Below are 16772 nucleotides of genomic sequence, written 5' to 3' on the forward strand. Positions count from 1 at the left end.
TCCCTGAGAGATGAATGCAAGCTTTATAAATTGTTGTGCTGTGCCTTACACTATTACTCATTTGTTTTGTCCCGCCACAGTATTAAAATCGTGTGTTTGAGTCCTGCTGTAAACTCACAAGTCTAAATTTACAAGGGTCCGGGTTCCTGAACCCCTTGGAACACCCCCCTCCCTACGCCCCTGAAGTTTTATATTGCATGTAGATTTAGTATCGTGTTGGCAGTAAAAATTCGATTTTATTTTGTCTATAGGCACTCCATGGTATAAACGAAAAGAAAAGTAAATCTTGCAATAGGTGACTGTGTTTTATATCTTTGTTCTTGTGTTTGTCATACTGTATATGCGTATGTAACAGGGGAATCAATTATTATATATTATTATTATCTGATTTGTCAAAAAAGACAAGGTGACACCAAAAGGCAGAGCCTGTACAAGGGTGTTTCCCTAGAAGATACAAAACCAAAACGGAGGGGACAAATACAGAGAAAACACAGCTACAAAAAACAAGAAAGAACACATACACATATAAATTAATTAAAACAAAACAGTTTATACACAGCTTGGCGAACCTTAGATGAGCTGATCAAACCTGCATGAGTGCAATGGTACTGATCAAAAGGTCCCAATGCATGATCACTAGCTACTGAGTGTCTGGTCAGTTTTGTGTACAACATATTATCCTAATTGTATAAACTTTACAGAAAAACTACCCCCGTAGAAAAAAATAACATCAATCTGGAGGCAGGACTTACTACTTGATAAACCTTTCCAATACACATGTAATAGGTTGCTACGTATTTCATATTTTGCTACTTGCAACTTTATCTAGTAAGCAATAATATTGATAAATTTTGAGATTATGTTTTTTCTTTAACAGCCAATGGTGGTTCACTATTGTATACAAAAGAGAATGACAAAAAAGCTATATGAAGCCATAGCTACCACATTACAATTTCTCTGTTTCAATGCTATTAAAGTAATAATTTTAGCAGTAGCTAATACATCACTGGAAATTATGGTGGAATAAAATAACTATTTTGGGGATGTATAAGGGCGGGTTCTAGAAAAAATTGCTGACTGGTTTCCAACTTTAGGATAAGGGTAGAGCATTTCAACACGTGATCTTCATTATATAATTCAAATTTTTCCTATATATGCATCCACCAGGCATATTGGTGAACCACTGTACTGGTGAACCGTGTAATAGTTTGCCCTGTGTATTGTGTTTACAGTATTCTTTTGGGATCATCAATAAAACACGATCATGAGAGTTTTAAAGTAGTTCTAACCCATACCCTAACTCTAATCCTACTAACCTAATTTCCTAACCTAATCTGACATGATCGTGTTTTATCGTTGATCCTTCTTTTGGTGGTGAAGAGAACTCACACTAGAAGTGGAAGAGAAGTACATCTCTGGCAATTCTTTAGAAGGTTGATTAATAACTGCATGAAAGGGCGGACCAAAAAATGTAGAACTGCCGTTCAGGCAGGGAATTTCTTATCTTAAAGGCTACTCCAGACTAGTTTCGTTACTCTGTGTGCTGTTGTTACTGGCACATGAAAGGTATTGGCTACTGGCCAGAGTACCGCCTGGGATTTTACTCAGCAGATCCTCTGTAGCTAGCAACAGTGTGAGTGGTTCAGGCTCAAATCAGTTTTAGTGGATATGAGCTCTGTATGTAAATGTTATTACTAATTGTTCCATGATAGAAAATGCTTAGCTACGATGTTCTATGATTCTTTGGTCCATTGTATATGTAGTCAGCTGTCAGCTAGAAATACTCAGTGCACATATTGCAATTGGGGTTGCCGAAGGAAGACTCTGGGAGGTGTCTTTCACAGATCTTGCTATACTTTTAGGTATTACTACTGAGGTGTTGAGACCGAATATGTTAAAGTTGTCTTTATGTTTGATGACGTATTACAGTGGTCCTTCCATTATATGGCATTATCTAAACTGTAGAAATGGTTTTTTGTTAGAATAAGTGTGCATTATATTACCAATTGAACAGTTTTCAGAGTTTCATTTCAATTATCTGAACACACTCTGGGTTCAGATAATAGATGGGTCACTGTACTAATTGTCTCTGCTGTTTAGACGTATACAATGCAACACAAACTTATAAAACCAAACATGTAAGACACAATTACAATAATCATACACCAAATACAAGAACGTCATGAAAATTATAGTTTTGGGTGATCCACTTCACAACTGTGAAGTGGTGTGGTGGTAAGTACAATAAACCTTTCTAATATGATTGTCATAACTGTGGCTTATCATAGATGTGTAACCAGTATAGAGTGCTAGAGTCATCCTATGGGATTTTTTGTCCATCTACTTGAGGCATATATTGATAAATGACAATACTGGATCCCGTTTGGACTCTAGCATAAGAATATACTGCTGTATTTTTCTGGAGGTTTTGCTGCCATAGACATTAATAGACTCTAGAATCAAGTGTGGAGTGTTGTTAGCCCATAGAGGTATTGATAACCATGAAGTGTTGTATCAGTCTGAGGTGCTGTACCACTTTTTGCTGCAGTGATCTTTTAATTTGGTGGTGTTGATTGCAACAAGTATTCTTGCAGTAATTAATTCTTAAAGTGTGGTCACAACCCCTTGACACACAGCACTACAGAGCAAAAAGTGGTGTTACAATAATGCATCATTAAGTGTAATAGAACAGATGTAATCATAGCCCCTGACATAAGGTGCTGCAGAACCAAAGGGGTATTGCAATGCATCATTTTGGGGCATTATAGAATATGTGCAATCGTAGCTCCCTGACACATGGTGCTACAGAACTAAAAAGAGTTTTGCAATGCATCATTTTTGGGATGTTACTAAAGAGGTGCAATCGTAGCCCCCTGACACATACTGCTATAGAACTAAAGGGGTGTTGCAACACATCATTTTGGGGTGTTATATAATAGACAGCACCCATGAGTGTGGCTATAACCCTGTTTTGCTTTCATAGAGTGCAGTCACAACAGCCTATTACTTTTCCAGTTAAACAGGGAACAGGGGTGTTACAAGTACACTGAAATTTTAACAGTGGTTAACTTCAGAAGGTATACTGCAATTTACTGAGGTAAACAGTACACAGCATCGATCACTTCTGATTAAAAGTTGTCATGTATGTCCATGTGTCCCATCAGCACTACATTAATGCAGACACTGGTTCTGGTAAATAGTGGAGTCCAAGGATAACAATCATTAAGCCATAGCTGGTCATTAAGAGCTAAGAAGGTAGAATCAGCTGATATTTTAAATTGTTCCAATATGCATGGCTACTTCAGTTCTATAACAAAACAACAAATCTTACGAACTACTGTTGTTAAAATACATACAATTTTCTGGACATCTACTATCTAGTCTATTACTATAATTTTGTAGTTGATCATGACTTTTTGAGTCGTTTGCATCCAGGTCACGATGTGTAGACTGAAGATCTTGAACTTCAAGCAACTCTACTTACTCTAGTGTTTGTGTGCAGCACTCGTAATAGAGAAACAACTACTACTATATTGTCTGTAAATTGTCCAAAGACCACATACCACCATGACCGACCATGGCATAGCTATCAAGAATAAAACACAAGTGGCACTCGGTAAAATCCGGCTTAGTTTGCAGTAGTTCAGATTTACGTTTGCTGGGCATACTTCAGCAGTCATAATTATACATGTACAGTTATCTCACTAGCTACAATTTTCTAGTTCTGATACCTATCCAACACCTATAGCCAGTGTTGGAGATAACGCGTTACTTAGCTATGTAGCGCGTTGCATAATAATTATTACTTTTGTGGTAACTAAGTAGTAACGAAATACGCTATAAAAACAGGTAATATAACTCAAGCTCCTTTACTTACAAATGTAACGCGTTACCTAAGTAACAGGGTGAGCAATATACAGTTACTGTAACGAGTCTAATATTACGTAATTTTATTACTACAAGTAACAAAGTTACTAATCTCGTTGCCGAGTAATGCCTAGCCACAATGAAGTAATGAAGCCTACTGAATGAAGCTTATTAAATATTCACCAAGCTGTGGCAGGTTCTTATTTATAACCAAGATTTGCACATTGCCCAACAACGCAATCATGTCACATGATAAGGTGGTACATGTAGTTTCACACATGACAGTTTAAGGCTGTGCACACAAATTGTAATATAATTATGTAATATTATTGTTGTTGCTTTATTTTTTGGGTGATATGTAACTGTAACTAAATAGTTCTGTTGCAAGTAATAATTATGTAATAGTTACTTTTAAAAAGTAACTGTCCCAACACTGCCTATAACTAGCTTAATACCACTAGTAAGCTAAATATCAAGTACCTGGGTGTTGTTATTGCTGGACAGCAACCTAAAATGGACACAGTATATCAACATGATCACTGCGAAGGCAAATTCAGTAAGGGGGATTCAAGTTACAACGTAACATGACAAATTTCTGGTCTCTAGCAGTTAAATGCTATTGCTATAATACATTTGTTTGTCCCATTCAGGTTTGAATAGCTGGGCTATGCCTGTACAGTCTTCCTGGTTGCTGTAAAGAGAATTGCATCTTTGGCAGTGCTTCAGAAGACTACTCTGTTAGGGGGTTGATTAATGAGCTCTGACGAAAGGTGCTGGGACTGAACTGAAAGAAGCCATTCATTATAAAGAATCTAGAGGGAATTTATTGTGTTAAACACCCATTTCTTGGTATCCCTTATTATTCTGTGTGTAGTAATAATGAGTGCTAGCTTATGGTGTAGTATTTGTATCAAAACATATGATAGTATACGGAGTAAATTTTTGTGAAGGTGATGTGGGTGAAGCCAGGTGCTGAAATTATAATGAGTTGCTCAATTATTTTTTTGACAGGGGAGGTAGAATATTTATGAGGGTGGTGAAATATTTATGAGGGCGGCATAAAATAAATTAAAACTGCACACTGCTTATTTTTGATAGGGTGATGAATATTTGTGAGGGTAGTCTAATGAATTAAAATGTTGTACAATTAATTTTTGATCAGGTCCATTCAATATTGAGGGCTGTTAACTTTGGTCCCATGAGTCTGGTATAGCTAATATCTGGCATGCAAAAAGCAACTGTGCCATGTGGTGGTTGCTTTGTTAGAGAGTTTTGCACTGAATGAATTCATTATCCAGCACACTTGCTATATGATGTATATACTTCAGTCTTGTCTGGATACATGTACTATAGCTATGGCAAGTCTAGCAGATTAACGTGCATGGCAGCTGCACATGTAACCATCTCACATATGACAGTGTACTTGCTGGTATTTGGTTTCCTTACTTATATAGTAACTACTCGGCATACCATCTTGTGAATCATAGGTTCTCATTTCTGGTCATCCATTTAAATGTCATGTTCCAGCTTCAGTTGACCTAATGCTGCAGTCTCATTGTTCAGTTATAGGTTCTGTATATAGATTTGTAGATGCAGGCTTTATATAAACTATAAGGATATTTGGTGCAGTTATCGATCTAAACTCCACATAGTTGCGTCAGGTGGCTTACATAGTGTTAATTTTTTTCCAGTGGATCATGCCACTATATTGCAGACACATACATATGGCTATGGCTATCACAAGTATCTTTCTATTACTGCTGCTGCTCAGCTGCTGTGTATAGCTAACTAAACTGAGTAATAGCTACAACCATAACAGAGTAGCTATATGTATGGCAATATTACTGCTTTGACTGTCTGTAATCCTTCGATACTATATAGTCTCTGATAAAGGAGAGATGATAATAATATTAATGACTTGCCCTTTACACTAATATAGACCAAAATATTATTTGCTTGCATCTATTTAAGAAATTAGAAAAACATGTTTTCATGCTTCTATTCCTACACCTGTATGCAACTGTGCCTGACTATTATTTCAACTTAGTATATCATTGAATACGTATCACAATGTAGCAAATTAATACTTCCACCAGGAAGTCATTACAGCAATTTCCAATCATTTGGCTATTTTCATCTTTCATCAATAATTACACTACATAATTATGTGTGTTGTTCAGAAATTCATGTTAAGCATGCAATGAGGTGTATGCACATAGCCAAAGTTAGTAATCTTCTTCAACAGTAGTCCATGACAACAGTTGCTAGCTAATATAAATGTTATTTAAGCTGTTTAAATGCTGTTTGTGGTTGCTTAGCAACCACTACTATGGTGTCATACAATCTCAATGAGAGCCATAAATTTAGGATGTTGTTGGATTATCAAGTAACACCTGCTGTGACCCAACACTGTACAATATCTAGTATTATGTCAGATTATGCAATGAATTACAAGTAAAATGAAACACAAAACACTTTCTAATTTTTGAAATTTGTTAATATTATAGCTTCCTGTTATTGTATGCTTTCATTGCTTAAAATTAAATTTTATTTGTTTAATGCTATTGTTAGTAGATTAAATAGGTAAAAAAACAATGCATTACTGAATCTAGGAGATTGAATCTTTGTCAGATTACAGAGTACAGAGGTGTCAAATTACAGAGGTTATTTTCTATACAAAAGTGTTGGTATATGACAACTTGATTGGATTAGATGGGATTCTAGCCATGGTGTCAGATTAGAGAGATTTGTCTGTAATCATTTTGGCTTATAGCAAGAGTTACTGATAGCAACATTCACTAGACAAGCTACGTAATATACAGTAGCAAAAATTAAATGTTTCTAACAAAAAAACCATATGCTGGTATTAGAGATTTTGTACAGGACTGAGTGATTATATTGATAACACAATTAATCAACTGCAACACTACTTAGAACAAACCTGTAACATAAGTAATGCTATAGCCTCATGTCATGAAATAAAGACTGACTGTCAAACCTTTCAAAATGAAGGTATTCAGCTCAGAATATACACAGAATGCAATTAATCACATAATCATGATTACTGGGCACTAATCACTTGCAATTGCAATTGTAGTCACAATCCATGTGGGTCATAGAAATCAATCCAAGAAAATGTGCCTGTATGTATAGCTGTAGCTAGTGCTAAAATAGTTACATACACTGTTTTTTGTAGAAGCATCCACTGCAAAAAGGTTTAATGGCATACTTAGGCTAATTTTTAATACACTCATAGGATATGACTTTGTTTAAAATAGAAATGATGTCATAATATTTAGTGACGGAGCCTAGACTCAGGGGTACCAAATTATAATCACTGAGCTCTAGCAAGACATAAAACAAACATATACACACAAAGACAAAGACATGCACAAACACAAAACAACAGAAATAAAGATTAGTCCAATAGATTGACAATAATGTCTCATGATGCTGACAATCTAGCATTAAAACAGAAGACTGCAACTTTAGCTGCTTGTTTAAGATAATTGAGTGGACAGACCTTTTTGGTAGATGAAAAATTTCACTTAACTTTGATATCATTGCTGGCATAAAATCATCCAAATCACAAGTTCAGCAGATAGCACAGTATGTTAAAGGTTTTGCAACAAAGACCTATGACTGGCAGCCGTAAAATTGTGCTTAGTATTAGTAACCACTGAGAGTTTTATGATTGAATCAGAAGAAACCAAAACCAAGTCATGTCTGCTTAATGATGATGAGAGAGGAAAGGTACTTGATGGAGAGAGATTGCCTGGAAGATCAGCATAAAGCTTAGGTTAAAGCTATATGAAAATTGTGAACAAATACCTGCGAAACTGAATCATGGCACCAAGTGTGTCTTCACTGATCAAGAGCCATGGAACAACTAGTTGAAACGTCAATTAGTTGTAGGCTGAGTTGATGATAGTTGCTTTTCTGATAGTCCATACATCAAAAATCTTTTCCATAGAGGACAAGCCTGCGCATGAAGCCGGGAATTTATCCTGCACAGTCAATGATACAAGCCTGGAATTACAATAACTTACATGGGATGACTGCAGATTGTTGCCTGCAACCTTAGCAAAAGTGACAGTGTGATTCTTAGATAAACTTTTATTAGCTACAGATAGTAGAACATCGCAAACAGCCTCAGAGATATCTTGAGAATCAGGGGACAAAAGGGAATGCTGCAATTCTGCAGAATAATAGCCAAAATGTACCAACAACTTTATTTATATAACTGTACAGCTGTGACTCCAAGTTCTACAGCCTGCAGTGTGAAGATGTTATATTAAGTGCATTTGAAAAAGTGCAGAAAGAATAAAATAGTCTCCATGACCCTACAAGAACAGCTTGCCATCCAATTTACCCTTGAATGCTTACAGGAGTCTGCCAGGCCATCAAAATGTTTTCTCCCTGTTAATTTTATGAATCTATATCCATAGGAACTCTAGAGAGTGACTTATATACTTCTTGTGGAACCAAAATATTGCTTTAATTATATTACTTTACAGAACAAGTGCTGAAGGTCTGTAGGACTCCTGGTCCTACAGCTTGTGTAAACTTTGTGTGGACTACATAATTTATTTAGAATAGGGAGATTAAATACACTAGAATGATACTTTAATAGAACAGTCAATTACCGCAAGGATGTAACTTAAAGATTTAGTGTGTGTGTGACAAGGTTGAAAATTTCCACAACTTTGCATCTTTCTATATGGATGCTGATAATGATTAATTAACTTTAAAAACTACTAGAAAACGTGTGAAATTCCTTGCAAGTGAAATTTAGCCATACGGCATTGAACCAATTCGAATTTCTGAATGTGTTGTGATGTGTGTAGGGCCCACACAGTGGATCAGTATTCTAGAATGGAGCAAACTTAAGACTTGTAACATTTTATCTTAATTGATGGAGGGCAATGTTTTAGATTCCAAAAGCTCTGACATTTTTTTCCTTGTGAGTAATGTAGGTGACACGATTAGACCAAGTAAGATTACTGTTAATTATCACTCCAAGGTATTAAATATTTTGATGGATGATACACATTGGTAACTGTTTAAGCTGTAATGTGTCAAATGATCAGTGAACATGCAGTGGCAGCAGCAGTAGGCTAGCAGCAGAAAGATGCTTGTGATAGCAATACTCATACATGCTTGCATTAGTGGCATGATCCACTGGAACACAATAACAGCTGAGCACTACGTATACTAAGCAGCTACTTGAATTGACTGCATGATTGTATAATCAATATAACTGCACAAATATCCTTTATAATTTTTATAACTACAAAGCCTGCACCTACAAAGAGAATTCAAACCTATAATTATATCGAACAAAGAATAGAAAAAGAAAACTGCAGTATTTCACCAACTGAAGCTGCATGGAGCATGACCCCTAAAAGGGATGACCAAAACCGAGAAAGAAAAGAACCTATGATTAACAAGATGGCATGTAAAGTAGCTACTGTAAGTGAGGAAACCAAAGACAAACAGTGCAAATACACAGTCATGTACAAGAATATTTCACATGCAGCTGCCATGCATGTTAATCTGCTAGACTTCCATAGTACATGCAGTGGTGGTTCTAGACCTGACCTACAGGGGGGCCAAGTAGGGAACAGCATGACTATTGTTGTATGACTATAGAATTTCAGGGGGGTCTGGGGGTGCAACCTCGAGAAGCTGCAGGATTTTTGCAATTTGAAGGCTTCAAAACAGCCTAAAATATATGTTAAAAACATGGAAAATGCTTAAAATAACAATGTCAATCTATACTGCAACTTTTCCCCAAGATTGTTTAAAGTTATTTTTCAGCAGGGGGGGGGAGCATGGCCCCCCTTAGAATAGTTTATGAGTATACATGTATGTCATGTAGCAAGTGTGCTGGACACTGAATTCATTTAATACAAAACTTTCTAACAAAGCAATCACCACAGTTGCTTTTTGCATGCCAGATATTAGCTACCACATTCATGGGACCAAATTTAACTGCCCATACCAAATTCAAGATGATTAATTGTGTAGCCATTTAATTCATTAAACCGCCCTCACAAATATTCATCACCTTATAAAAAATTAATTTGTGTGCAGTTTTTAATTTGTTTATGCTGTCCTCATAAATATTTCACCGACTTCATAAATATTCTACCTACCCTATGAAAAAATAATTGAACAACTCATTATAATTTTAGCACCTGGTTTCACCCACATCACCTTAACAAAAATTTTCTCCATATACTATACATAAAATATACTGTATGTTTTGACACAAATACTACACCATAGGAATCAGCGAAATTTTTTCCCCTTGAAATATTGAGGCTATATAATAATAAAGTTTATTGAGCGTTTTAAATTATTTTTTCAATCTCAAAAAGCTGACAGGTTTCCGGAAACCGGTTAAACCCCCTTAGAACTGCACCTGGGCAGGTACCAGACAAAATAATTACATTGATCATTAATTTTACAATTGTTAAAGCATTCATATGTTGTTGTGGTGTCTCACTCCCATATGATAATTGCTAATAACCACACTTTAAACGCTTTCAGATGATAACAATTCTTGCCCTACTGATCCTTTTCATAATGAAGTTTGAAGTGCAACTGAGTGCTAGTGTGAGTACACAAAGTCATCTAAAGTTCAATGACTTGGTTTGATTTTTGATTGATTAGACTCCTCTGTTCAGAATAGCTGATCTTTCAAAGAGGAGTGTAGGAAAAAAGCACAATATATATAGGTACAAACTTATCGCCTCATGTTTTTATCGTGATAGCAATGATATGTTGATATAATTGCCCTGGGCCCCTGCCTCCCACCCCATGGAGTTTGCCTAGCTAGTAGAATCAACATTGAGTTTAAAACTATCAAAAAAGGCATGAAACTTATTAGCAGTTGGTACTCATACAGTGGATGCTCTTGAAGGTAACGAATTGGTGTAAATCGTGTGAAATTTTGTACATGTACATCTGTAGCATCAGATATTGGCAAGTTACAGCATACTGAATACTCAGTTAAAACTGATATTTCTCGATACTTTATAGGTGATAAGACCGTACCGGTTTTCCCAGACTGGTTGTTAACATTCCTGAACCAGTGCAATATGCACTGGTTTTTCTTTGATCCGAGGTGTAAAAGTGGTACATATCCTGCCATGTCAGCAAAAGTGACTAGCTATACCACTCCTAGGTAAGAAATATACCACATTTGGTATCTTTGATGTAAGGTGTCAAAATGGGGAAATTAAATAATGTGTATAACTAATATAGACAAGTTAATGTACATTAACAAAAGTACAAATGTTAGGTGCCTAGCAAATGTTTAATATACTTATAAACTAGCTATAGTTACTTAAAATACAATAATACACATGCATGTACATACCTATAGCTTTAAAAAGTTGAACAAATCAGATTCTACTACTAAATGTTTTTCCTTTGAACACATCCATAATACGTTGAACACCATATTTAGTAAACCAATTGTCCTGGAAGTATACTTCTTGTAACCCAGTATTTACATTAAGGACAGATTTTATATCATTTATTGCTCTGTCAGAAACGTTGTTATCCTCAATGTTCAAACTAATCAATGTTGAAATACCTTGTAGTGCTTTTGCAACAATGATAATCCCTTCAGTTTGAAGATCATTTCCTTGTACATTTAGTTCTTGTAGTCCAGTATTATGAGATATAACATTAGCTATATCAGGTGCTGCATCTTCAGTACAGTGATTATTTTGCATACTTAATTTAAGCAGTGTTGAAACATTGTTCAAACCTTTTAGAATAATTATTATGCCTTTTTTTCCAAGTAAATTTCCATCTATGTTCAGTTCTTGTAATTGAGTATTATGAGTCAGCACAGCCGCTATACTATCGGCTGAATCACTTGTAATATCACTTTCCACTATAAACAGCTTAAGGAGTGCCGAACAATGATTCAAAGATTTTGAAAGTTTACTACAATCAGATGATTGAAGATTACTTATTTGCAACTCAAGTTCTTGCAGTTGAGTATTACGAGATACAATGTTTGCTATATCATTTACTGCTTCATTACTGATGTTGTTGTTTCCCATGTATAATTTTATAAGGGTTGAAGTAGTTTTGAGTGCTACTGCTATTTTCTTAATTCCTCTGGCTTGAAAAGCATTATTGCTTATGTGCACTTCTTTCAATTGTGTATTGTGTAATGTAACACTTGTCAGATCATATGTTCCTTCATCGGTGATAACATTACTGCTAAGATCAAGCTTAATCAATGATAAACAGTTTTGTAATGCTACACAGATTGCAGAGTAACCCTTAGCTTGAAGACTATTCCCACACAGGTTGAGCTCTTGCAACTGTACATTATGGAACAGAACTTTTGCTAATAATTCTCCAGTTGTGCTGGTGATGTTACTATTTGCTAGCATTAACACTTCTAAATTAGTAAAAGTTTGCAAAGCTTTTATAATCTTTATTGTGCTAGCTTCACTGAACCTGTTTTTACCAAGGTCCAGCTTTTGGATTTGATTATTATGAGACAGAAAGTTTGCTATGCTATCTGCTGCTATATCAGTAATATTATTGTTACTGATACAAAACTCAGTCAGAATTGAAGATTGTTTTAATGATGTACAGACTGTTATGCAACCAATCGCTTCTAGATAATTGCCACTCAAATCAAGCTCTTTCAAATGCTTAATACCTGCTATGAGCTCTGCAGCACTGAATCCAACATCACAGTTTGCAATTCTTAATACATTCAGATTAGTGAAATTTACAATAGCCCTTGCAATGTGAAAAGTGCCTGGTAGTGTAAATTGATTCTTACTAAGACAAAGCTCTTGCAGTTGAGTATTTGTGTGTAAGAAATCTACAATGGCACCAGTTGCTTCATGAGATATGTTGTTGTCACTGATATTAAGTTTAACCATTGTAGAAATCGTCTGAAGTGCTTTTGCAATTATCACAATACCTGCAGTCTGAAGATCATTTCCTTGTATATTGAGTTCTTTTAGTCCAGTGTTATGAGATATAATAAGTGCTATGACAAATGCTGCATCTTGAGTACAATGGTTATCTTTAATGCTTAGTTTAACCAAACTTGAGCTGTTCTTTAAGCCTTGCAATACTTTAGTAATGCCTGTCACTTTGAGATGATTTCCATCTAAAACTAATTCTTGCAGTTGAGTGTTATGACACAACACACCTGCTATATTGTCTGCTGATCCACTACTAATGTTACCGTTTACTATGATCAATTTAAGCAAAGTTGAAGTATGTTGTAAAGCTTGCAGTAATACATTACAAGCAATTGAGTGAAGATTACTTATTTCTAGCTCAAGTTCTTGTAGTTCAGTATTATGGGATATGATATCTGCTACATCGTGTACTGCTTCCTTACTAATATTGCTATTTCCCATGTACAATTTGATTAGTGTCAAAGTATTTTGCAAACTTACTACAATTATATGAACACCACTTGCTTGAAAAAGATTTCCATTTATGTAAAGTTCTTTCAACTGTCTATTACAGAGCAAAACATTTCCTATGTCACCTGCTGCTTCATCACTAATACTGTTATCACTGAGAACCAGTTTAGATAAAGATGAATGTTGTTTAAGTGATTTGCAAACTATTACACATCCTTTAGACTTCAGATTATTGCCTTGCAAATCAACTTCTTCTAGTTGCACACAATGTTGTATTATATCTGCTATAAAGTTTGCTCCTACACTACTTTTTACGATTCTCAGTACTTTCAAGTTTGTAAGAGTGGTTGGTTTTATAGAGCCTACAACAGTATAAAGTTGATTCTTACTCAGAACTAGCTCTTGCAATAGAGTATTTTTTCTTAAAAATGCTACTATATCATCTGCTGATTCATCACAAATACCATCTATATTCAATTTAGTCACTGTTGAAATTTTTTGAAGGGCTTTTACTATTGCAAAAGTTTGAAGACTATTTCCATGTAAATTAAGTTCTTGCAGCCCAGTATTAAAAGCTATAACACGTGCTATGTCATGTGCAGTTGCAACATCAGTACAGTGATTGTCCTGTAAACTTAGCTTAACCAAAGATGGAGTGCAATGTAAACCTTTCAACACTGTTGCCATTCCCATATCTTGAAGGAAGTTTCCATCCAAATTTAAATCTTGCAATTGTGTATTATGAGACAACACAGCTAATATACTGTCAGCTGATTCACTAGTAATATTGTTATGGCTAAGATCAAGTTTGATTAATGTTGAAACATATTGTAGTGTTGTACAGATTGCTACACAGCCAGTGGTTTGAAGATTATTTCCTTGTAAATCAAGCTCTTGTAGTTCAGTATTATGAGATATAACAAGTGTTATGTCAAATGCTGCATCTTTAGTACATTGGTTATCTTTAAAACCTAGTTTCACCAAACTTGAAGTATTACCTAAGGCTTGTAAAACTGTGATAATACCACTTAGTGCAAGATGATTTCCATCTAAAATTAGCTCTTGCAGTTGAGTATTATGAGACAAAACAATTGCTATAGTACTTGCTGATTCACTAGTAATATTGTTATGGCTAAGATCAAGTTTGATTAATGTCGAAACATATTGTAGTGTTGTACAGATTGCTACACAGCCAGTGGTTTGAAGATTATTTCCTTGTAAATTTAGTTCCTGTAGTCCAGTGTTGTGAGATATAACATGTGCTATGTCACACGCTGCATCTTCAGTACAATGATTGTCCTGTATACTTAACTTGACTAAAGTGGAAGTATGCTTTAGACTTTTAAAAATTTTCATGATACCTGTTACATTAAGGTAGTTTCTGTCCAAGGTTAGCTCCTGCAACTGAGTATTATGAGACAACACAGCTGCTATGCTCTCTGCTGACTCACTAGTTATGTTGCTGTTTACTATAACCAGTTGCAAAAGTGTACAAGTATATTTCAAAGCTTTAGAAATTTTTATGCAGCCATTTACTTGTAAACTGTTAATCTGCAGCTTAATTACTTGTATTTGAGTATTATGGGATAAAATATCTACTATATCATCTACTGCTCCATTGTTTATACAATTGCTTTCTATACACAGTTTCATCAGTGTTACAGTATTCTTTAAAGCTGCTGCAATTTTACCAACACTTTCAGCTTTGAAACAATTCATATTTAAATGTAATTCTTTAAGCTGTAAATTATGTGCCAGAGTTGCTGCTATATCATCTGCTGCTGCATCAGTGATGCTGTTATTACTGAGAAAAAGCTTAAATAACATTGATAGTTGCTTTAGTCCGTTGCAGATCACTCCACAACCCTTAGATTGGAGATTATTTCCACTTAAATCAAGTTCTTGCAACTTGCCATTGTGACAGATAATGCTTACCATTAATTCTGCTGTTACATCATTGATGTCACAATTTGCCATTTTTAATGTCTTCAAATTTTTGAACTTTTCCATAAATTTGTTTCTGCTAAAGTCAAGTTCTTCTATTATAGTCTGTTGAGATGAAAAGGCTGCTAAATCCTCTGCTGCTTCATCAGTAATATTGTTGCCATCAATAAAAAGTTTATTGAATGATGAAACTCTTTGTAAAGCTGAGCAGATTGCTATGCATCCTTTTGCTTGAAGTTTATTTCCACTCAATTCAAGTTCTTGTAATTGTGCATTTTGACAAAAAATGCATGCCATGAGCTCTGCTGCCTCGGTGTTAACATTACTGTTTGCTAATCTAAACACTCTAAGTTTTCTAAAATTGTGCAATGCATTTAAGATCTTTAAAGTGTTTTGTGCATCAAGTTTATTGTTGCTTAAATCAAGCACTTGTAATTGAACATGTTGAGATAATATTGTTACTATAAGGTTTACTACCATGTCAGTAACACAGTTATTTCTAAAACACAACTTTTGCAATCCTGCAATACCTTGCAAACTTTTCATGATTTTAAAAGCAGATTTTGCTTTAAGATTGTTGTTATTCAAGTAGACTTCCTCTAAGTTTGCACTACAAGATACAATGTCTGCTACATCACCTGCATATTCATCAGTGATGCTGTAGTTATTGATCTCAAACCTTTTCAAAGTTATTTGGTTTCTATGTAGGATATCAAGTTGCAATGCATTAAATGTTCGAAATTCTTTTGTGACAAAATGTACTGCTTCAAGTTTTGTCTGCTGCACTAAAGGTTTACTTTTGTTTCTAACTTCTTCAGATATACTCAGTTCCACACTACAACACCTCCATGTTCTTAGTTGATGTAAGAACTGTAAATGGTTTTGTGTTACATTGAAACTATAAAAAGCATTATTTGTTAATAATGCAAATTTCTTGTTTGCAGAATGCAAATGCAGAGTATCAGCATTTGAAACCATACTGTAAATTATTTGGCCATCAGTATCATTGTCATTGTACATTGCAACTTCCAGACTTCCATTAAAATGGCTATCTAACCAAAACAACACTTGGCTTGACGTTTTAGTATTACAGTTGATAATGTATACTTCTCTTACTAGATCATCCAGAACTACCATGTCATCCAAATCTGCATTGTAAAAGAAGCAAGACTTGTACACACTGGTAGCTACAGAAAGGCAAATTTTGTCTGGAGTAACTACTGAATTCATAATTCTTTTAATCAATGTGTCCATACGAAAGCAATCATCATCATTATATACTAAACTACGCACAAAGCATTGCTGAATTTTGCAAATCAAGATAATATCTATCAGAATAGATATTATTGAAGTAGTCAAACACTCAAAAGAAAAGATTAATCTCTTAACACTTGAATCACTGAAATTATAATTCAGATACTGGTGGATAATTTTACACTCAATATAAGAAATATTACATCCTTCAAAATCTAATTCAGTCCATTTATTAGGAATAGTTGTTAACCAACTTGTTAACTGGTAAAACACATCTGCAGT

The 16772-nt window shown here is 34.9% G+C and overlaps 1 protein-coding gene across 1 annotated transcript; it reads right to left on the bottom strand.

The window, feature by feature from the left end:
* Positions 1-10987: 10987 nt before the first annotated feature.
* On the bottom strand, positions 10988-15297 carry LOC136266167 (protein NLRC5-like). Its single transcript, XM_066061161.1, has 2 exons — positions 11255-15297; positions 10988-11055 (listed from the first exon to the last, which is right to left on the bottom strand). The coding sequence occupies exon 1, from the start codon at positions 15267-15269 to the stop codon at positions 11280-11282; it is 3990 nt and encodes a 1329-aa protein (XP_065917233.1). The 5' UTR covers positions 15270-15297; the 3' UTR covers positions 10988-11055; positions 11255-11279.
* Positions 15298-16772: the final 1475 nt, after the last annotated feature.

This window comes from Dysidea avara, chromosome 1 (assembly GCF_963678975.1).
Source record: "Dysidea avara chromosome 1, odDysAvar1.4, whole genome shotgun sequence".
Classification (NCBI taxonomy): domain Eukaryota; kingdom Metazoa; phylum Porifera; class Demospongiae; order Dictyoceratida; family Dysideidae; genus Dysidea; species Dysidea avara.